This window comes from Chiloscyllium plagiosum, unplaced genomic scaffold (assembly GCF_037043375.1).
Source record: "Chiloscyllium plagiosum isolate Xiang-an unplaced genomic scaffold, Cpla_swu_hap1 HiC_scaffold_5, whole genome shotgun sequence".
NCBI classification, from domain to species: domain Eukaryota; kingdom Metazoa; phylum Chordata; class Chondrichthyes; order Orectolobiformes; family Hemiscylliidae; genus Chiloscyllium; species Chiloscyllium plagiosum.
This window is the reverse complement of record NW_028270143.1, coordinates 107,396,025-107,420,217: the sequence shown is the minus strand read 5'-3', so window position 1 is coordinate 107,420,217 and position 24,193 is coordinate 107,396,025. Positions and strand designations below refer to the sequence as shown.

General features: G+C 42.8%; 1 protein-coding gene across 4 annotated transcripts in view; it reads right to left on the bottom strand.

Moving 5' to 3' along the window:
- The window catches only part of LOC122550103 (extended synaptotagmin-2-A), a 225,403-nt gene extending 203,826 nt beyond the window's left edge, over window positions 1-21,577 (bottom strand). For 2 of the 4 annotated variants that reach the window (XM_043690689.2, XM_043690690.2), the window contains exon 1: window positions 21,124-21,577. In XM_043690689.2, the coding sequence (XP_043546624.2) occupies window positions 21,124-21,456 (333 nt within the window). In that variant the 5' untranslated portion in view covers window positions 21,457-21,577. The remainder of the gene's footprint in view (window positions 1-21,123) is intronic. The other 2 variants (XM_043690691.2, XM_043690692.2) reach the window with 2 other exon arrangements.
- Between the last annotated feature and the right edge of the window lie 2,616 nt (window positions 21,578-24,193).

Sequence of the window (24,193 nt, the reverse complement as noted above, 5' to 3'; positions counted from 1 at the left end):
AGTTACTTGAAATTAACCGCCTGTAAACATAAATTCATGAGCATTCTTGCTAGATAATGTCACAGATAATGTCATCTTGACTAAATCTTCAACATGATGAACGGAGATCCAATTTGAAACTAATCACTGCAACAGGTAAACCTCGTCAATACCACTGCTTTGCAGTTTACATTGAAAAATAACAAGAACAATATGTTAAATTCCCACACAATCGGAGAATCTCAAATAAAAGCAAATTACTGCGAATATTGGAATCTGAAAACAAAAAGAGAAAATGCCGGAAAATCTCAGCAGGTCTGGCAGCATCTGTAAGGAGAGAAAAGAGCTGACGTTTCGAATCTAACTGACCCATTGTCCAGTTTTGACAAAGGGTCAGTTAGACTCGAAACGTCAGCTCTTTTCTCTCCTTACAGATGCTGCCAGACCTGCTGAGATTTTCCAGCATTTTCTCTTTTTGTGTTCGGAGAATCTCAAAACTGAATTCCACCTTTCCTCTCAAAGAGGACATACATCTTTACTTATTGTGCTTTGCAAGACCTACTATGAAGTTGTACATTCAACTCCACTCAAAAAATGTTGAACTCCAAAATCTAGACTGACATTTCAGGGAGCACTGCAGAGAAAATAATAGATCCCACATCATTTCTCTGCAGAAGAGGAAGGGTGCTCCCTTAGTGCCCTTGCCAACATTTAACTCTCAACCATAATCATTTAAATAGATCGTCTGGCAATCAAATTGGCTGCCAGCTTTCCTTTTTGATGCTGGCAATGGCTTAAAACTACTCGATTGCTTCCAAAGTGCTTTTAAACATCCTGAGATTATAAAGGCACAACATAAAAAAATAATTTTATGCTTCAATTTGTTTGAAGGATATAATGCTAGATCAGAATGGATTCATTTCTCTGTTGTGAAGAAGGGTCACTGGACCTAAAATGTTCACAGGCCTGCTCAGATCTTCTAGCAATCTCTGTTTCAGGCTATCACAGAGTCTTGTTTTGTGTTTTTTTTTAATCTTTAGTTCAGTAGGAGTTCCATATTATTTACCTCAGCTATGCCTGTGAATCTGCACTCTTTTCAAGAAGAATAGCTCAGATAATCATTCTTGTCATGTCTCAGCTAGGACAAGCTTTATACGATTATGTAGCAAAAAGGACATGTTAGGAACAGAGAAGCAGAAATAGGCTATTCTGCCCTCTTAGCACATTACATCATTCAATTAGATTAAGGCTGATCTATGCCTCAGGAGGTTTTTAAATACCTTCCCAAAGGACAATCAGTTCTGCAAGTACAGACAGGCTCGATCAATCGGAGAGAAGCAAGCCATGCTTGGGAATCTTCATTTACATTCAACCAAAAGGTTTTTTAAAAAACAAAAAGGAATAGAATGCAAATTTTGAAATGTCAATATTCAATCAACACTTGAAACAGGAGGACAAAAATCTTGGCTAGCACTACTGAGGAAATGCTGCACTGTTTTTGGTGTTTTTCAGACAAACATCTCAGATAGATGTAAAAAATCCTACGGCATTATTTCAAGGAGTGAAACTCTTCCAGATATCCTGACCAACATTTAAGCAACCTCAAGGAACATTATTAAAATATATCATCTGGTCATTTATCAATCGCTGCCTGAGAGACCTTGCTGCACATAAATTAGCTTCTGTGTTTATGACAAGAGGAACGGCACCTGCAAAGGACTTCAGACTGCTGTGTACTTTTGGACAGCCCAACATCATGAAAGGCACCACAGTATACAAGGTAAAAACAATGACTGCAGATGGTGGAAACCAGATTCTGGATTATTGGTGCTGGAAGAGCACAGCAATTCAGGCAGCATCCGAGGAGCAGTAAAATCGACATTTCGGGCAAAAGCCCTTTATTCCTGATGAAGAGCTTTTGCCCGAAATGTCGATTTTACTGCTCCTTGGGTGCTGCCTGAACTGCTGTGCTCTTCCAGCCCCACTAATCCAGAACCACAGGAGACAAGTACACTTTTATAAAATCACCACATAAGAACAATAAAAATACTAACCCCTATCTCTGTGAAATTGCATAGTGCCAATTCAATACACAATGCACAAGTTTGTCACCATTTCTAACAGCAGTTAGAACAGTTTCACTGTTTGACTCAAGATAGGAAACACCTCACTGTAATACATAAATCCAATTTGAGAATGTATCTGGAAACCAAATTATATTCAACACTAGCTGCCAGTGTTTCCCAGGGCACAAAAAAAACAAGGTAGCTAAACAGACCTCAATGGCTGTATCAAGCAGGTTGGTTCATTTAGTCAGATTGCACATGATTCACATCTCATGCAAATCTTCTGCCACAATTAGTCATCTCAATCCATCTTCTCAACATTTGAAATTCCCTGTTTTTTTGACCAATCTTTTCCAGTACTCATTTTGTCCCAAATGCCAGTCCAACTAGCCTAATATCCCTCAAGATCCTCTGCTATCCCTCCTAATGCAGATCTGATGCCTACCACTTGCCCTCCAATCATTCTTTTGACACTGAAGTCAGCAAAATCTCTCTAGAATTTCCGGTTTTCACTATTCCTACCTTTCATTTCAGTTGAATGGACAGCATAGATTAATATCCATTCCCACCCCCCTGCAAACAACATTTGCGCTAGTAACCATTCTTCCCTACCATGGTTTCAGGAGTTTAATTAAATAAGCAATTCATTTATAACTCATATTCCATCCAAATATACGTTTGAGGCATGGTTCAGCATAATTTTTTAAAGTACAAAAAAATTGCAAATTTCCCTGGCCAGAGTCAGCAATTCTAGGGGCAGAAGCATGGGTGAAAAGAGGGAGGGGGAGAAAGGGAGAGAGCAGAATAATACACACACACACACATACATAAAATGTGGAGTCTATAAAATGGTGGAACATTCATTTTCTCAATAGGCATACTTCATTAGTTTCACAGATGAAACACAACATAAATTGACATTAACAGTGGATAATAAAGTGATGCAGTGACCTGTGTATTGAGATTCCAGGGCACTTGATCATAACCAGAGGACAAAACAAAAAGAACATAAGTCAATATGTCGTCAGTTCTCCAAAGCCTTGCAACAAAGGCTAATGCTCTGGGGACATGGGGTCATGTACCACAGCAACTGGTATAAATTAAAAGCTAATTTAAACAATAAAGCGAGTCTCAGTTTCATGGTTACCATTACTTTCATAAAAAGCCCCATCTGGTTCACTAATGCCCTTTAGAAAAATCTTTACTAGGCCTGGCCTTTGTGTGTGACTCCAGACCCAAAGCAAAGCAATGTCATTGACTCTTCAGTTTTCTGGACCATTTCAGGCAGAAATCATCAATTCAAGAGTCAGTTGGAATGGACAACAAACACTGGTCTTGTGAAAAGACACACACATTCCATGCAAGAAGAAAGAAAAAACAGAGCAGCTTGGAATTGCATTCTAAAATCAAAGAAATGCTCGCATTCCATAAAATTCAGACAGTATAGAAACAGGTCAGTGGATTGTCCAAATTTTACTAATGTTTAATGTAAAGACAGAGGTCCTTATGAACAAAGAAACTCCACCCCAAGCAGAACTATCCCTCATCACCAAAGTAAGGAAATATACACCATCTTGCCCCAAAGCAAATATGATAAATAATGTGATATAGTTAATCTAAATAGTGCTCCCAGACATGGTACTGCAACTGAAGTGCTAGAAACAGCATAAATGGCAGGGTCTACCACTTATCGGTTTGCATGTGCTGCAAGAATGTAAAGCCCAGTATGGTAGAGGGTACAAGCACTATCCAGAAGAGTTCACAACAATGCAAAACACCAGTATTACCAGATTGTAATTTCTTTGTCATTTACTTTATTCAGAAAAAGGACCAGGAAAGCTGATAACAATATCAGTTTGTCCAAAGAGGTACAATGTCCCTTAAAAAAATAGCTTCCCTCAGGATGAACTCATCATACCAGAATCTAAAATAATTCCACTGAGTAGTATTGTGCCCATGGGGTGCTGTTTTTGGCTCTGACCTGATACTACTCACAGACAGCTGCAACATATTCTCTGATCCAATCCATGTGACGACGGTTATGGATCACAAGTATATCCTCTTTCTGAAAATAATCTAGAGAGAGTTTATCCTATCTTCCAGGAAATTGTACAATTGTTTTTCCCATTAAATTATAATTGAATTTAATGTTTGTTTCATCCATCCACTACAATTAGTACATAAGACTTAGGTGTAGGTCAATAATATAGAAAGGACAATGTTTGAGTCACCATAAAACAGTTATGTTCTAATTTGCCCAAGTGTAACTTAAGTCGAAAACGGTGGGGCTAGAAAAGCACAGGTGGTCAGGCAGCATCCTAGGAGCAGGAGAGTCGACATTTCAGGTAAAAGCTCTTCATCAGGAATGTGGAGGGGGAAGGGGGTTGAAAGATGGAGAAGGCCAAAAAGCCTTCCACTTCTTCCTCTCCCCCTGAACTAACAAGTCGGCTGACGCACTCTTTCAATTGGCGAACTGGCCCTCACCCTCAATGTCTCCTTCAAATCCTCCCACTTCCAAAGAAGAGCAGAGAGTTAGCCACGGGCATCTGCATGGGCCCCAGCTATGCCTGCCTCTTTGTACGGTACGTGGTATGTCCATCATCTACAGTTACACCAGCACCATCCCCCTCTATTCCCTTTGCTACATTGATGACTGAACAGTTCATCAACTTCACCAACAGCTTCCATCGTGATCTCAAGTTCACACGGACCATCTCCGACACCTCCCTCCTTTTACATCTGGAAGAGATTTTCCAGTGTTGTGTGTTAGTGAGGATGAAATATTGTCCCCAGTCTTCACCAATTGTGGCCTGTGGGCCAGGAAACTGAGGATCCAATTACAGACAGTGGGGCTTAGTCCGAGATCATTAACTTTAGTAAATCAGTCTCGAGGGGATAACAATGTTGAAGGATGAAATGTAGTCAATGAGTAGGCTTCCTATGTAGCTGTTCTTGGTGTCAAGATGTTTTAGTGAGGAGTGAAGGGCAAGTGATATGGCATTTGACGTGGATCTGTTGGTCTGATAGGCAAATTGGAGTGGGTCAAGAGTAGTGGGGAGGCTGAAGTTGATTAATGCCATGACCAGCCTTTCAAAGCACTTCATGACCAAAGTTAGGGCCTCTGGGCAGTAATCACAGACATGCTGCATGAGCCGTCTTAGGCACAGGGATGATGTTAGCCCTCTTGAAACAGGCAGGGACAGTGGCCTGCTGCAGGGAGAGGGTGAAGATGCCCGAGAAGACAAAAATGCCCAAGACCTCTGCAGTTGATCTACACAATCTGAGTGCACAGCCTGGTACTCTGTCTGGTCCCATTGCTTTCCTTGGATTCACACGAAGGAAAACTGATCTGACCTCTGATGCAGTGACTGTTGGGCTCCATCAAAATTCTGCTCAAAGCGAGCATAGAAGGTGTTGAGGAGATGTGGGAGGGATATGTCATTGTCTGCTATTTTGCACTGTCTCTTTTTAGAACCTATGATTCAGTCCTTGCCATAGTCACTGGGTGTCTGTCTGGGTCTCTAGTTTGGATCGGTATTGGTCCTTGGCTGTCTTAATGGCTCTGTAAAGGTCATACTTGAATTCCTTATATTTGAGTGGGTCTCCTGGTCTGAAGGCCTCGCGTTTGGTTTTTAGCAGGTTCTGAATGTCCTGATTCATATTTCTGAGGCATATAGAGCCTAAACCAGACAGGGCTTAAAAACATTTACAGGTGCAAAATAAAAGTGAAAGAGAGACAAAGTTTATAACAAATTACTCTTCAAATGTACACAAAATCTGAAGGAATGAGAATTCACACATGTAAACATTAGTTTTCAGTGCCAGAGACTTTTTGGCAATAATTATGGCTCAACAAGTAATTAAAATTTCACTTACACTTGAATGGATAAGCCCCAAGTTGGTCTTGCACATTCAATAAGCATCTACCAACTATTCAATTGACTGCAGAGTTTCTTACAAAGGTACCAAGTTTATGCCATAATGCTTCTGGAAGGGCAGGTACTTGCAAACAGCCACGTCTTGATTTTTGTCAAACCAAATGTGTGTTGATGCTGGAAGCTGCACACCAATGTACCCTTCAGCAACCGTGAATGCTATTACGTTCACCATTACTTCAACGCCAAAATGTTATCTATTATTTATAACTCATTATTCAAAGCTGATGCATAGACTGGAGACAGATGTATAACTGAGACACAAGTGCTTAATCTACTGTATTTGCAGAGCTGCCATGCGTCAGTCAGTCATTCTGTGGAGAAGCAAATAACATGAGCTTCAAAAATTCAGAATCGAAAAGTGCAGCACTGGAAGAACAGAGCAGGTCAGGCAGCATCCAAGAAGCTGGAGAATCGACTTTTTGGGCATAAGCCCATCATCAGGAATAACGTTGCTGCCTGACCGGTTGTGCTTTTCCAGTGCCACACGTTTCAAATCTGATCTCTACTATCTAGTCCTCACTTTCTCCTAGTTGCTTCAGAAATTCAGACATGCACAGCTCGTTATTCAGTGACAGACATTAGCACACTGCTAACTGTAGACCTGCTTTAAAATTAATAGCGGCTTTCAAGTCCTAGCCTGTCCAGAGCTTCAAAAACCGAGGTCTCCTACATTCAAATAAATTAGTTTTCAAAATTGAGTTTTAATTGAGGAAAACTTTTGCTCTCGAAGTGGCCACAAAACCAAACAAGTGTACACTGGGGTTACCGGCAGCACTGCATAATCGAAAAGTCAAAGCAGAAGACAAGCAATCTCAGTCTGGGCTTCATCAGGGTAACCAAATGTTTTGTTTTAAAGTAATGTCACGAACTGTTCTCTCCCAAAATGACTCGTTTTCAGATTAATTCCAATAGAAAACCACAGATTACACTTCCTGGGTAGAACAGCAAATGTTAGAAATGGAAACACGTCATAAGGTAGCAATTTCTAACACAAATGGAATGCTTGTATCTACAGGGCAACCTGCCCAGTCCACAAACCAAATGTTTGTGCTGATCTACTAGCCAGACTATGCCGAAGTATTTTGTCCAGTGACGGTCAGGAAAAGCTTCACTATATAGGTTACTGTCAGTTTAAGTGAAAGCTTAAAATTCTATGAAGTAGCCAAAAAAAAAATTTAAATGACTTAAAACAAGACATACAAAATTTCTTCAATTGAAGAAATGTATCAAAATATTTCAATTTTTGGCACCCTCCAATTGCTAGTTAAGCTTAATTGACCAATGGTTCATCTGCAAAAGCTCAAAAAAGTCCAGATAAAGGAGAAGGGCCAACCAACATACCTGTTTTTGAACTGTATGCAAAAGATCCATGACTCAAAGAATCAACGATTGAAAACAGCATTGAAGCAGGCCGTTTGGGCAATCACACCTATGGCTGATTTGAAAGAGCTACACAATTGATCATACTTCCTTCCTCTTTTCCCAAAGCCCATAAAAAAATTCCCCTTCAAATAATTATCCAATTTTGGTTTGAAAATTGTTTTTTAGTCTGCTTGTCTCCTTTCAGTCTGCAGCTTTCAGATCATGACAACTGGCTACATATTCTGCCTCAAACTCATGTGCTCTGGTTACCTCAGCCTCGCTCACTGAAAACAGTTTCTCCTATTTACTCATTTCAATGATATGTAGTTTGAATGTGTCTACCAAACCTCGCCTTAATCTTCTCTGCAGTGAAGAGTTTTTCCGATCTTGCCATGTCGCTTAAGTTCTTCATCTCTTAGCATTGTAACAGATAACTCCTTGGTAATACAGATCTTAAAATACTGCTAAAAGGAGACACGTATACAATACTTCAAAGCTGGCAGGATAATTGAAGGGTTTTTTTTTTAAAAAAATGAGCACAACAGTTGTACCAATTGCTGCAAAGTCTCAAAGAAACGAAACCAGACAGATTACCTGCATTGACCTAGGCACCGGAAAAGACGACAGAAACAGACTTGTTGACCCTGCAAAGTCCTCCAAACTAATACCTGGGAGCTAGTGCCAAAATTGGGAGAGCTGTCTCACAAACTAGTCAAGCAACAGCCTGACGTTATATGTAAGGTATGATTCTGTGAGTATGACCATGTCCCAGACACCACTATCACCATCCTTGGATTTGTCCTGTCTCACCTGCTAATGGAATTCCCCCCACGAATGACATTGTGGGTCAACCCACAGCAGGTGGACTCCAGCAGTTTAAGAAAGCAGCTCACGACCACTTTCTCACGGGCAACTAGGGACAGGCAATAAATACTGGTCAGCCAGCAACGTCCACATCCCACAAATGAATAAACAAAAATCTGAATCCCCTTAGAAATCATGAACTGTTTTAAGTGTTACAAATTTCATGATGAGAAAGAAAACTGATTCAAGTGCGCAGTCATATGATAGATTTTAAAATGAAGTTTGAATGTAAACTATTTCAAAAAGATCTTCTACAGTGTAATATAATTTGTGCTTTCCTTTCACATGCAAAAGATTTTTGTGGTATTTTATTAAAAGTATGTTGCAGGCTCTTGTGAACATGTTCAGTGACTGACCATCGAATTGGTGTAAATTTGTATAACACCTTTATTTTAACCAAAATAAAGCTTACAGTCTATCAAGTCACATGTCACTTTGGGTTCTGAGTTATCCAGATTAGCATTGGCTGAGACCATTACATATCAAAGTAGACAGCATTTAATCACACTGCTGATTTGTACCTTGTGGATGGTGGAGAAGGGAAATCAGGAGAACAAGTTAATCATTACATGACAATCACTTGTGGCCACAGTGACTGGTCGAACTCAGTTTCTGGAAAACCAGAGTCTCCAGAATGTTGATAGTAGGGGCTCATAGCCATGGTAATGTCATCAATGTCAACACTAGATGATGATTAAATTCTCTTGTTGGGGATGGATATTGCCTGGCACTTTTGTAGCACGAGAACTACTTGCCACTTGCGAGTGAAGGCTAAATTTTGTCCAGGTCTTGCTGTTTATGGTCTTATGGACTGCTTCAGCTTCTGTCTTCCTTCATTTTTAGAAATGAAAACATCCATTTTGGACATCAAGTGTCCTCAATGTACTGATCAGTTATCCATTCCAAATTCACAAAGATGAATTAAAACTGGGTTTCCATTCAGGAAATTAGTAGTGAGGACAGCAACAAGAATGCACAGATAAACATTAAATAGAAGTATTTGCAGGTCCATGGAATCACTGTTCAAAACTGCTGAAATTGAAACTGCAACAACACCAAAATATCTTACACTGTCTACATTTTTATATAAAAACAATTATAATCTTGCCATACACAATTAATAATTTTACGGCAACATAAGTTAGTAAATTTCTTCAATTTTAAACATAAGTTGTATCTTTGCAAAAACAATCTTAGATCGCCATAAAGCTGCAACTCAATATTCCAAAACAGCAAACTAAGCCATACCCACATATAAAATAAATACTGCAGTGTTTTTCTTGAAAATCTCCAACACTAAGTGCTGGAGAAATTCAGCAGATCTACCAGTATCTATACAGTGTTATGAAGTTGAAGGTGTATACTGTACCTCAGGGAGGGAGAGAGGGAGAATGCATTTCTGAACTGGGAGCTTACAAGCACCTGTGTATATGACTAGCTGGCAGTCCCAGAAAATTGAAAATATGCAACATTTAGCTATGAAATAGATACCTGCATTTTGGTTGCTGTTTTGACAACAATTTGAATTTAGCTAATCAGTCTAAATCCTGCCCCAAGATACTAAAACCCAATCGAGTTTGAATTTATTGTTTTGCCAACATCAAACCAATGAGATGACCGAAGGTTGGGGAGGAAAAGAAAACTATAAAATGCAGGCATTTTGAAAATTGGGCATTCAGCAACTGCCACGGAGAAAGAACCGAATGGACAGCTAACATCTTATTCTCAAAGAAATTAGAAAACGCTCTCTATCAAAGGTGCCTTTTCATATGGAAAATACTCACAGTAAAAAGACAGATGACAATGTAGGGAATTCAGCAGCCGGAAGAGTGAAGTCAGAGAAGATGACAGCGGATGTGTGGTTTTGAAATTAAATGGGTTCAATTTTACTAAGTGTCTTATTAGAACAGCATATTGTTAGAGTTGGAGGCACATAGTAAACAGTTAAGAAACGGGGGGCTGAGGGATGTGAATAGTTGTTGTTTAATGTCCACTTCTGAAATAAAAAAATTGATGTTATTTTCTTTGAATAGTGGAATCTGGGAATTCTCTGTCACTCATATTTTCACAGATTGCGAAGCAAAGCAAGACAAGCTTCTCTGGGCTTTTGGTTTAATTAATAGAGGGGTTCACTACTGTGTTGTAACAAGAGACAGAAAGTTAATTTTTCAAGGCCATTAACCCTTTCTTGGAAATGACTGAACTCAAACATTAACTCTACCTTCCTCGCCACAGATGCTGCCAGAACTGCAGTGTTTCTCTAGCATTTTCTGGTCTTATTTTAAGTTAAGCTTTACACTCTAATATCATTGATGAGTGCAACTAAGCACGCTAAATCACATCACTAGTCATTCAAGATTGGTTAACTTCAATGGAATGAACCAATCAATAGCTTCACAATTTTGTTAAACAGTGCCGCTTTAATACAGTACAAAGATGGTTATTGAATATGCATTTTTATTATGAATGCCAGCAAAGATCACACATATGTACTGCCACACCCCAACAGCACAGAAGCAAAGGAAGGATATGGTACTACCAGAAATGTGAATAACTTGGAGGAGTGAATGCTATCTGGCTCACTCCCCCTACTCTCAGCCCAGACACTTGGTCCCGCACCAACCTTTGACCGTTGTACCTGTGTCAATGATGATTATGTCGTCAGTGCATGTGCAGATTTTGTTGAGGCTGGCGCTGTTACTGACAAATGCATGTGAAGGGGTCATATTGCATTTTGTATAAACACAACATAATTCAAAAGCCTTTCAATGCAACCAGTCAACAACTAAGCTTATATTTGTATAAAACATTTAAAATATTAATAATAGTTTCCAAGACATCTTTGCAGGAGTGCTAACAAATTGGATTTGACACAGAGTCTCTGAAGGAGGTATTGCCCAATGTGCAAAAGCTTGTTCATGGGAGGACACATGAAAGAAGCATATTAAAAAGTTGGACAGGATATTTTATGGAGGGAAACCCAGAACTTGGGCCTCACTGATTGAAGGCACAGCAGTCAATCATGAAGCATTTAAAATTAGGAATGAATGACAATTCAGAACTAAATAAGCTCAGATATCGCAGAGGTTCGTCAAATTGATGGAGATTACATTGATAGGGAGGGGCAAGGTCACGGAGAGATTTTAAAATCTGATTATGCTCAAGTTTATGGTCAGCTGAAGAGGGCAGATAAACCAGGAAAACACTAGAATTGCCAAATCCAAAATTAACTATAATACAATCTCAGCAGCTGAGAAAAAAAGTAAGAATGCATAATATTACTAAGGTTGAAATAGAGTCAGCACGGAAACAGACCCTTCTGTCCAACCCGTCCATGCCGACCAGATATCCCAACCCAATCTAGTCCTACCTGCCATCACCCGGCCCATATCCCTCCAAACCCTTCTTTTTCATATACCCATCCAAATGCCTCTTAAATGTTGCAATTGTACCAGCCTTCACCACTTTCTCTGGCAGCTCATTCCATACATGTACCACCCTCTGCACAAAAAAAGGTGCCCCTTAGGTCCCTTTTATATCTTTCCCCTCTCGCCCTAAACCTACACCCTCTAGTTCTGCATTGACCCACACCAGGGAAAAGACTTGGTCTATTTATCGTATCCATGCGCCTCATGATTTTATATATCTCAAAAAGGTCACCCCTCAGCTTCCAACCCTCCAGGGAAAACAGCCCCAGACAATTCAACCTCTCCCATTAGCTCAAATCCTCCAACCCTGACAACATCCTTGTAAATCTTTTATGAACCCTTTCATGTTTCACAACGTCCTTCCGATATGAAGGAGACCAGAATTGCACACAGTATTCCAGCAGTGGACTAACCAATGATCTCCCAATTCCAGTACTCAATACTCTGACCAATAAAGGAAAGCATACCAAACACATTCTTCATTATCCTATCTATCTGCAATTCTACTTTCAAGGAACTATGAACCTGACTCCAAGGTCTCTCTCTGTTCAGCAACACTCCCTCAGACCTCACCATTACTATGGTGCTGGAAAAGCACAGCAGGTCAGGCAGAATCCAAGGAGCAGAGAAAAAAAAATAAATCTACATTTCAGGCAGAAGCCCTTCATCAGGAAGAGCTTTTGCCCAAAATGTTGATTTTCCTGCTCATCATATGCTGCCTGACCAGCTGTGCTTTTCCAGCACCACAGTCTCGAATCTAATCTCCAGCATCTGCAGTCCTCACTTTCGTCTTATCATTAAGTGTATAAGTCCTGCTAAGATTTGCTTTCCCAACATGCACAACCTCGCATTTATCGGAATTAAACTCCATCTGCCACTTCTCAGCCCATTGGTCCATCTCATCAAGATCCCGTGTAATCTAAGGTAACCTTCCTCGCTGTCCACTCCACCTCCAATTTTGGTGTCATCTGCAAACCTACTAACTATACCTCTTATGCTCACATCCAGATCATTAAATAAATAACAAAAAGTATTGACTCCACTGGTCACAGGCCTCCAGTCTGAAAAACAACCCTGCACCACCACCACCCTCTGTCTTCTACCTTCAAGCCAATTCTTTATCGAAATGGCTAGTTCTCCTATATTTCACGAGATCTAACCTTACTAACCAGTCTCCCATGGGGAACCTGGTCGAACACCTTACTGAAGTCCATTTAGATCACATCCTCCGCTCTGCACTCCACCTTCTTTGTTACTTTTTCAAAAAACTCAATCAAGTTTGTGAGACAGGATTTCCCATGCACAAAGTCATGTTGACTATTCCTGATCAGTCCTTGCCTTTCCAAATGCATTTACATCCTGCCCCTCAGGATTCCCTCCAACAACTTGCCCACCACCTACATCAGGCTCACTGGTCAATAGTTCCCTGGCTTGTCCTTACCACCCTTCTTAAACAGTGGCACATTCGCCAACCTCCAGTCTTCCGGCACTTCACTTGTGACCATCAATGATACAAATATCTCAGCAAGAGGCCCAGCAATCACTTCTCTAGCTTTCCAGAGTTCTAGGGTACACCCTGACCAGGTCCTGAGGATTTATCCATCTTTATATGTTTCAAGACACCCAGCATTTCCTCCTCTGTAATATGGATATTTTTCAAGATGTCACCATCTATTTCCCTACATTCTATATCTTCCACATCCTTTTCCACAGTAAACACAGTTGCAATATACTCGTTTAGTATCTTCCCCCATCTCCTGTGGCTCCACTTGCTGATCTTTGAGGGGTCCTATTCTCTCCCCAGTTACCCTTTTGTCCTTAATGGGTTTGTAAAAACCCTTTGGATTCTCCTTAACCCTACTTGCCAAAGCTATCTCATGCCCCCTTTTTGCCCTTCTGATTTCTCTGTTAAGTACACTCCTACTGCCTTTATACTCTATGGAGTCACTTGATCTATCCTGTCTATACCCGACATATGCTTCCTTCTTTTTCTTAACCAAAATCTCAATTTCTTTAGTTACCAGCCTTTCCTTTCACCCTGACAGGAATAGACTTTCTCTGGACTCTCATTATCTCATTTCTGAAGACGTCCCATTTTCCAGCTGTTCCTTTACCAGCAAAGATGTTCGCCCAATCAGCTTTTGAAAGTTCTTGCCGAATACGTCAAAATTGGCCTTTCTCTAATTTAGAACTTCAACTTTTAGATCTGGTCTATCCTTTTCCATCACTAATTAAAACTAATAAAATTATGGTCGCTGACCCAAAAGAATTTCCCTCACTGACACCTCAGTCACCTTCCCTGCCTTACTTCCCAAGAGTAGGTCAAGTTTTGCACCTTCTCTAGTAGGTATATCCACATACTGAATCAGACAATTTTCTTGTACACACTTAACACCACGGCAGTCCCAGTCTATGTTTGGAAAGTTAAAATCCCCTACCACAACCACCCTATTATTCTTACAGATAACAGAGATCTCTTTACAAACTTGCTTCTCAATTTCCGTCAGACTATTAAGGGGTGTATAATAAGGTGATCATTCCATTGTTATTTCTCACTTCCACCCAAATAACTTCCCTGGGTGTATTTCCAGGAATATCCTCCTTCCGTACAGCTGTAATGCTGTCCCTTATCAAAAACACCACTTCCCCTCCTCTCTTACCTCCCTTTCTGTCCTTCCTGCAGCATTGGTATCCTGCAGCTGCCTGTCCTGTCCATCCCTGAGCCAAATTTCTGTAATTGCTATGATATCCCAGTCCCATGTTCCTAACCATGCCCTGAGTTCATTTGCCTTCCCGGTTAGGCCTCTTGCAATTAAATAAATGCAGTTAAATTTATCACCCTTTCTATTCTGTTTTAAGGAATTCAATCAAATGTTGACGTGGCTCACTTTTTTTTAAAAACAAAAAATAATTTTACTAATTTAAAAAAAGTTATTGCTACTGAATTCCAAACTTGAAGCAGGAAACACTACTCACATCTGCTCCAAGTGAGCCTAGGTGGTGAATAGCAAAGGGCTTTTCCCTCAGGTGGATGAGTTCAAAACTAGGGGGCATACATGTAAGGAGAGAGGACAAAAGTTTAAAAAGGGACCTGAAGGGCAATATTTTCACACAGGGGTAGTGCACGTATGGAATGAACTGCTAGAGGAAGTGGTAGATGCAGATCAGTTCCAACATTTAAAAGACATTTGGACAGGTACACGAATAGGAAAGGTTTAGAGGGACATGGACCAAATGCAGGTGAATAGGACTAGTTTAGTTTGGTCGACTTGATCAGCATGGAAAAGTGGGACGAAACAATCTGTTTCCATTTTGTAAGACAATGACTCCAACTAAATCATCCAATGCAGTGGCATTTCGGTGCATGGGTTAATTTGGATCTATTGATCACCAAACTTTGCAGACGTAAAACTTAAATTTCTGTGTTTAGAAAAAAATTAGAGAAAACAGCACTCTGAACTAAAAAGATATCACTGTGTTGTGTTTATTATCGATGCTAATTACTAAAAACAAAACCGGATTTGTCCCAATCCTTAGCCTTTCCTACATAGCCCTACAAAACTTCCAGTTAAAGTTCTGATCTAATTCATTCTTGAAAATCTGCTTCCACTAACCTCAAAAGGCATGGCATCTCCTCACTTACAACCAGATCCTTCATAATGCTGAAACCATTCTACCAACTTGTAGTTTCTCGGTCCTTGGAGAACAACCCAGCTTCCCCAGTCTTTAAGGTAACTATGCCAATATGACTGGTATTATTTTAGTAATCCCCTACCATACTCTCTCAAGGTTGCTTCCTACAGTGGGTGTTCAAAGTTAGCCACAATACTTGCATAGGTTTTACATCAATTTCTTGTTGTAGCATTCTGTACCTCTGGTTATAAATATAAAAGACTATTTCACTTGACAATATTTGCTCAACTCATCTGCCATCTTCAATTGTTTGCCCAAGTGAAGCCCCAATTCATTCTGCCCATACAATCCTTTTCAACATATTCCATTATTTTTGTCTATTCTCATTCTTCTTAACCAAATGAATCACTCCACTGTCTTCAGTAATACATTTCATCTGCACTGTCTTCCCATTTCAGAATTCGATATTCTCCTAAAATTACTTTTTTCATTCATTCATGAGATGTGGGTTTCAATGGCAGAGATAAAATTTAATGCCCAGCCCGAGTTGCCCTTTAGGAAGTGATTTAAGCTACGTTCTTAAACCACTGCTGGCAGATCCAGAATGCCGTTAGGGAGAGTTCTCAGATTTTGATGAAGCAACACCAAAAGAACACTGATATGGATCCCAGTCAAGATGATGAGAGGCTTACAGGGGAACTTGCAGGCGGTGGTGTTCCATAATTTGCTGCTCGCCCTTCAGGATTACAAAGTTTGCAACTTTGAAAGATGTTACACATTGCTGCTACCACACATTGATGGTGGAAGGACTGAATATTTGTAGATGCGGTGTCAATCAAGTAGCTTCTTTCTCTTGAATCGTAACAAGTTTCTTCATTATTCGATCTGCACCAATCCGGGCAAGTGGGGAGCATTTCAGCAGATTCCTGACTTGTGCCTTCTTGATGACGGACTAGCTTTGGGGAGCCAGGAGGGCTCACTGCAGGGTTTCTAGCCTAACTGGCTCTTGGAGTGACAGTATTTACACGACAAGGTCAGTTCAGGTTCTGTCAACAGTTACCAGCAGGACGTTGCCAGAGGGGATTCAGCAATGGTAATGTTATTGAATGTCAAGGGACAATAGTTAGATTCTCTTATTAGAGTAGATTATTGCTTGGTACTTGCCACACGGTAGCCAAAGCCTGGATATTATCCGGGTCTGGGTGCATGTGCACAAGAATTGCTCCAGTATCTACAGAGTCATTAACTGTGCTAAAAACTGAAATCAGCATCCCCACTTCTGAACTCATGGCAGAGAAAGGGTCACTTATGTAGGTCAAGGATATGCTGAGGAATTAATGCACTGATGGCCTGATTTTGAGATGACTGATTACTAAGAAACTATTTGCCTTGGATTTCAGTGAGTGCAACCAGTGGAGATTTTTGTCCCTGCTTCCCACTGCCTAGTTTCACTAGGGCACCTTAAAGACTCATGCTGTCACATGTGACCTTCATGCAAAGGTAGTCACTCTTTGTTTAATTGTGATCACATCTTTCTAAATTCAAGTTTGGATCACCTGCAAACATAGGGTAAAAACAATTACTGCAGATGCTGGAAACCAGAGTCTAGATTAGAGTGATGCTGGAAAAGCACAGCAGTTCAGGCAGCATCCGAGGACCAGTAAAATCGACGATTCGGGCAAAAGCCCTTCATCAGGAATACAGGCAAAGAGCCTGAAAGGTGGAGAGATAAGTGAGAGGAGGGTGGGGGTGGGGAGAAAGTAGCATAGAGTACAATAGGTGAGTGGGGGAAGGGGATGAAGGTCAGGGGTGTGGGGGAGGGGTGAATGGATAGGTGGAAAAGAAGATAGGCAGGTAGGACAAGTCATGGAGACAGTGCTGAGCTGGAAGTTTGGAACTGGGGTGAGGTGGGGGAAGGGGAAATGAGGAAACTGGTGAAGTCCACATTGATGCCCTCGGGCTGAAATGTTCCGAGGCAGAAGATGAGGCGTTCTTCCTCCAGGCATCGGGTGGTGAGGGAACGGCAGTGAAGGAGACCCAGGACCTCCATGTCCTCAGCAGAGTGGGAGGGGGGGGGGGGGGGGGGGGGGGGGGGGGGAGTTGAAATGTTGGGCCACAGGACGGTGTGGTAGATTGGTGCAGGCGTCCCAGAGATGTTCCCTAAAGCGCTCTGCTAGGAGGCACCCAGTCTCCCCAATGTAGAGGAGACCGCATCGGGAGCAACGGATATAATAAATGATACTCGTGGATGTGCAGGTAAAACTTTGGATGTGGAAGGCTCCATTAGGGCCTTGGATGGAGGTGAGGGAGGTGGCAGGGGAAGGTGCCAGGATGGGAGGATGGGCTGTCGGGGGCGTGGACCTGACCAGGTAGTCACGGAGGGAACGGTCTTTAAACAAAGAGTGACTACCTTTGCACGAAGGTCACATTTGACAGCATGTGTCTTTTGCGGAAGGTGGAAAGGGGTGGGGAGGAAAATATATCCCTGGTGGTGGGGTCTGTTTGGAGATGGCAGAAATGTCGGCGGATGATTTGGTTTATGCGAAGGTTGGTAGGGTGGAAGGTGAGTACCGGGGGGTTCTGTCCTTGTTACGGTTGGAGGGGTGGGGTCTGAGGACGGAGGTGCGCAGGAGGGCATCTTTAACCACGTGGGAAGGGAAATTGTGGTCTCTAAAGAAGGAGGCCAAATGGTGTGTTCTGTGGTGTAACTGGTCCTCCTGGGAGCAGATACGGCGGAGGCGGAGGAATTGGGAATACTGGATGGAATTTTTGCAGGAGGTATGGTGGGAAGAAGTGTAATCCAGGTAGCTGTGGGAGTCAGTGGGTTTGTAAAAAATGTCAGTGTCAAGTCGGTCGTCATTAATGGAGATGGAGAGGTCCAGGAAGGGGAGGGAGGTGTCAGAGATGGTCCAGGTAAATTTAAGGTCAGGGTGGAATGTGTTGGTGAAGTTGATGAATTGCTCAACCTCCTCGCGGGAGCACGAGGTGGCACCAATGCAGTCATCAATGTAGTGGAGGAAGAGGTAGGGAGTGCTGCCGGTGTAATTACGGAAGATCGACTGTTCTACATAGCCAACAAAGAGACAGGCATAGCTGGGGCCCACAGGTGCCCATGGCTACCCCTTTGGTCTGGAGGAAGTGGGAGGATTCGAAGGAGAAATTGTTAAGGATGAGGACCAAACGAATGAGAGTGTCGGTGGAAGGGTACTGTTGGGGACGTCAGGAGAGGAAGAAACGGAGGGTTTGGAGCCCTGGTCATGGCGGAAACTGTGATTTGTATGTGCGAGTCCAGGTTGTTAATATATGCTAAAACAGCAGTGAGCCTAATACCATTTGCTGGGCGAAAGCGAAGACTGCAGATGCTGGAGACTAGGGTTGAGAGTGTGGTGCTGGAAAAGCACAGCAGGTTAGGCAGCATCTGAGGAGCAGGAGAATCGACATTTCTTTGCTGCAAATCAACTCAGACATTTCCCTCAATCTGTACAGCAGCTGTATCACTGCTTTCTGTCCAGGCTTTGTATTTATACTGCCACAACCCCTATTGGGTCCTGTAATTCCATTATGTTGACAACATTACTGCTTTACTTTACACAATGGTATTCTGTAGCACGACCATAGCCAAAACTCAAAACAAGACATGCAAAACAGGTATACCAGCAAGTTTGCATGAATCCCAGGAAACAAGTGTAAGTCCTGCATTGTTATTTAAATTATACACTGCTTTTCATCATTTATATAAATGATTTGAATATGAACATGTGGTATAGTTGGTAAATTTGCCGAGGACATCAAAATTGGAGGTGTAGCGGACAGCAAAGGTTATCTCAGAGTACAACGGAATCTTGATCAGATAGGCCAATAGGCTGAAGAGTGGCAGATTGAGTTTAATTTAGATAAATGAGAGTGCTTTATTTCGTAAAAATCAAATCAGAGCAGGATTTATACACTTAATGGTTAAGCTCCTACTGAGTGTTTCTGAACAAATAGACCTTACAGTGTAAGTTTATAGTTCCTTTAAAGTGAAGGTGCAAGTAGATAGGCTAGTGAAGAATACATTTGGTATGCTTTCCTTTGTTGGACAGTGCACTGAGTTTAGAAGTTGGGATGTCATTATGTGGCTGTCCAGGACATTGGTTAGGCCACTTTTGGAATATGTGAAATTCTGATCTCCCTCCTACCGGAGGGAAGTTGCGAAACTTGAAAGGGTTCAGAAAAGATTTCCTGGAGAAGGGCTTATGCCCAAAATGTCGATTCTCATGTTCCTTTCATGCTGTCTGCCCTGCTGCGCTTTTCCAGCAACACATTTTTAAGCTCTGATCTCCAGCATCTGCAGTCTTCACTTTCTCCTTCAGAAAAGATTTACAAGGATGTTGCCAGGGTGGAGGATGTGGAGGGAAAGTTGAATAGGATAGGGTTGTTTTCCCTGGCGCATCAGAGGTTGAGGTTTATAAAATCATGACGGGCATGGACAGGGTAAATAGACAAGGTTCTTTTCCCTGGGACGGGGGACTCCAGAACTAGAGGGCACAGGTTCAGAATGAGAGGAGAAAAATATAAAACGGACCTGAGGGGCAACTTTTTCACACAGAGGGTGATGCGTGTATGGAATGAGCTGCCAGAGGAAGTGGATGAGGCTGGTACAATTACAACATTTAAAAGGCATCTGGATAAGTATATGAATAGGAAGGGTTGAGGAATATGGGCCAAGTGCTGACAAATAGGACTAGATTAGTTTAGGATATTTGGCTGGCATGGGAAAGTTGGACCAAAGGGTCTGTTTCCCGACTATATGGCTGTGACTCAATGACTATACTGGGTCTTTACAAACATTACAAACACAAATCATAGCTATGCAATTGCATCATGGGACAACACTTCACAGCATCAACTTTTGTTGCACAACTAAAAAAAATTTCTGCAACCAAACTGGCTCAAAGAAGCTGAAATTCAGTAAAATGTAAAGTTCCATTTACTACTGAAGCTCTCAGTTTCCAGATGTTCATCATTTAGGACAAGAATGTGAAACGTCAAAGGGGAAAAATGACAGTCCAATAAAACCTTTTCACACGTTTTCAACGTTATTTAATAGCTAGTAGCTAGAAAGCACCCTGCTATATAAGTAAAATATTCAACTTTTGCGATACCAAGTACCCACCCCCTGGAAGCAACTGTGACTCGCAGGGTAAAAGATTAAAATGTGCCGGATATTTGTTAGGACTCTTGTGCTACGGTGGTAGTGTTCCTATCTCTGAATCAAGAGGACCGGGTGCAAATCACTCTTGTACCAGAGATGCGTAATAACATCTCTGGACAAGTTTGATTGCAACATAATTATAAAGCATGAGCATGGAGAGAGAGTGTTGCATATTGTCAATTTTACAATGAAAATGAAATCCGGGTATCTAGACACGGGATTAAAGGAGGAAGCAGCTGGATTGAACCAGGAACAGACAGTAAAACACTGAACAGGTGTCAGACACAATGCCAACCCTGTGCCACAGGCGTTCCTCTTGACTTGGCCCCCGGCCAGTCCACGTTACTATCGGGAGAATTAATACAGCAACACGGCTGAGAAAAAAAAAACTCACTAACTTACAGGATTCAAACCAACTCGCTATGAAAACCTGAATCGCGAACTCCAAAAAAAAAGTGTAATGGTATTTTAAACCTTATAATGAATTGCAAACGGACTATATTTCAATTGCTAAATAAAGATCAATGGAGTGTGTGTTGTGAGAACACTGTTTGGAGGGCTCAAGAATTTGGATGAAATGTCGAGCATCAGGAAAGAGAAAGATTGGTAGCAAATCGGGGCCGGTGCAGAGAGAGGGAGGAGGCTCCGTGTATACCCACCCAGGCCGGGAGGTCGGTGCTCTGGATGTTCTCCTGCAGGGGTTTGCCTTCGTGCTCCAGGAAAGCCAGCGCCTGGAACAGCCGCGAGCGCTTGTTGCCCCGGTTCCTCCGCCACCAGAAGAAGACGAGCAGCCCGATGAGGACCCAGCTGAAGCTCAGACCCAGGTAGCCGAGCACGTACACCGGGAAGACGATGACAAAAGTCTTGGAGAACTGCAGCAGGACCCCGACGACGTCCACGCTGATCATCGGCGGCGGCGGCGGTGGTGGTGGTGGCTCCTCGATCAGGCTGGCTCTCCGCCCGCCGTCGCCCGCGGCCGTTTGATCTTCCATCTCCTCTCGGGCCTAGTCACCAGGCTTCTCCCTCCCTCCGGACTGAACTCAGGAGGTGATCACACCACCTCGACTATTTCTAAGCTTTCGTTGCAACCTCTTACCGCGCTCCTCCTTTCAATCAGTGCCAGCTCTGTCCCCGCCCCGATCCCAATCCCTCGCTTCTCCCATCCCCATTCTCCTCCTCGGCGTCAGTCTCCGCCCAGAGTCCGCGATCCCGACGTTACGTCCCCACCCCCTCGAGACGCACGCCCCGTCTGCGTAGTTACGTCATCCATTTACGTCACTACACGGCCACCGCCTTATGTCCCACACACCGACTTTCAAAATCCGAGGCGGGGTTAAGGCCAGGGACTGTCCAATCAGAGTTGGAGGATCTTTTTTCTTGACTGAGTTACATAATCAGGTTGGCGCCCTTCAAAGCCCCTTCCTCTGTAAGAGTCCTAAACAATAACTTTTAAATGAATGCCTTAAGCAGTTCATGTTCAAATACAACAAGATCTGGACAATATCCAGGCTTGGGCTGACAAGAGGCAAGTAACATTTACACTACACAAATGCCAGGCAATGACCATCACCAATAAGACACAGTTTAACTACCACCCTTTGACATTCAATGATGGTATCATCAATGAATCCCCCACTAACAACAGCTTGGGAGTTATCATTGACCAGAGACTCAACTAAACTTGCCACAAAAAGACAATGTCCACAAGAGCAGGTCAGGGGCTAGGAATACTGTGGAGTAACTCAACTCAATGCCTGACTCCCCAAAGCCTGTCCATCATCTATCAGGCATGAGTTAGAAATGTGATGAAATTCTCCCCATTTGCCTAGGTGGGTGCAGTTGCTACAACACTCAATAAGCTTGTACCATCCAGGACAAAGCAGCCCCCTTGATTGGCACTATACCCACAAAGGGAGAAAGTGAAGACTGCAGATGCTGGAGATCAGAGTCAAGAGTGTGGTGCTGGAAAGGCACAGAGGTCAGGCAGCATCTGAGGAGAAGAATTGACATCTCAGGAATAGGTCTTCATTAGGAATCAGGCTTATTGGCCAGAGGGAGGTCAGGGTGAGGTTCTGAGAGATAAATGGGAGAGGGGTGGAGCTGGAGGAAGGTAGCTGAGAATGCAATAGATAAATGAAGGTGGGGGAGAAGGTAATATCGGAGAGGAGGGTGGTGTGGAAAGATGGGAAAGACATTGGACAGGTCAAGAGGGCAGTGCCGAGTTGGAGGCTTGGGATAAGGTGGAGGAAGGGGAAATGAGGAAACTGTTGAAATCCATATTAATCCCATGTGGTTGCAGAGTCCCAAAGCAGAAGATGAGGCATTCTCCCTCCAGGTGTCAGGTGATTAGGGTTTGGCAATGGAGGAGTCCCAGGACCTGCATGTCCTTGGTGGAGTGGGAGGGCGAGTTGAAGTGTTCAGCCACAGTGTGCTGTCCCAGAGATGTTCTCTGAAATGATCCGCAAGTTGGCGTTCTGTCTCCCCGATGTAGAGGAAACCACATTGGGTGCAACGGATACAGTAGATGACATTTGTGGAAGTACAGGTAAATTTCTGTCAGATGTGGAAGGATCATTTGGGGCCTAGGATGGAAGTGCCGGGAGTGAGATGTGGACCGGTGGGGGGGGACGTGGATCTGACAAGGGTGTCACAAAGGCAATGGTTTCTCCAAAACGCTAATAGGGGTGGGGAGGGAAATATATCCCTAGTGATGTAGGTAGTGGAAGTGGCGGAGGATGGTACAATGTATACGGAAGTGGTGGGGTGGAAAGTGAGGACCAAAGGGGATCTGTCCTTGTTACTTTGGGAATGGTGGAGTTCAAGGGCAGAAATGCAGGAAATGGAAGAGATTCACTGGAGCGAATCGTCGACCATGTGGGAGGGGAAATTGCAGACTTTGAAGAAGGAGGCCATCTGGGATTTTCTATGGTGGAACTGTTAATCCTGGGAACAGATGCGGTGGAGGTGGAGGAATTGGGAATAAGGGATGCCATTTTTACATGAGGCAGAGTGGGAGGAGTGTAGTCCAGGTACCTGTGGGATTCAGTGGGTTTGTCGTAGATATCTGTGGTTCATCGGTCACTGGAGCCGGAGATAGAGAGGTCCAAGAAGGGGAGGAAGATGTGGTCCAGATAAATTTGAGTTCAGGATGAAAGGTGTTAGTGAAGTTGATAATCTATTCAACCAACTCGTGGGAGCACGAGGTGGTGCCGATACAGTCATCGATGTCACAGAGGAAAAGGTGGGGAATGATGCTGGTGTAGCTGCGGAAGATGACATGTTCCATGTACCTGACAAAGAGACATGCGTAGCTGAGGCCTATGCAGGTGCCTGTGGCTACCCCTTTGGTTTGGAGGATGTGGGAGGATTGGAAGGAGAAGTTGTTAAGGGTGAGGACCAGTTCGGCCAAGCAAATGAGGGTGTCAGTGGAAGGGTACTGGTTGGGATGGTGTGAGAGGAAGAAACAGAGGGCTTGGAGGCCTTTGATTTGGCGGTTAGATGTGTACAGGGACTGGATATTTGCAAATATTTGTAAATATACCTGTTGGACTGGAACCTGGTGTCGTGTGATTTTCATCTTTGAAAATATGTCTCCATTCCTTCACTGTCACTGGGTCAAAATCCTGGAATACCTTTCCTAATGACATTGTGGGTCAACCTTGTGGACAGCTTACCACCACCTTCTCAAAGACAACTGGGGATGGACAAAAAGTGCTAGCCAGCCAGCAA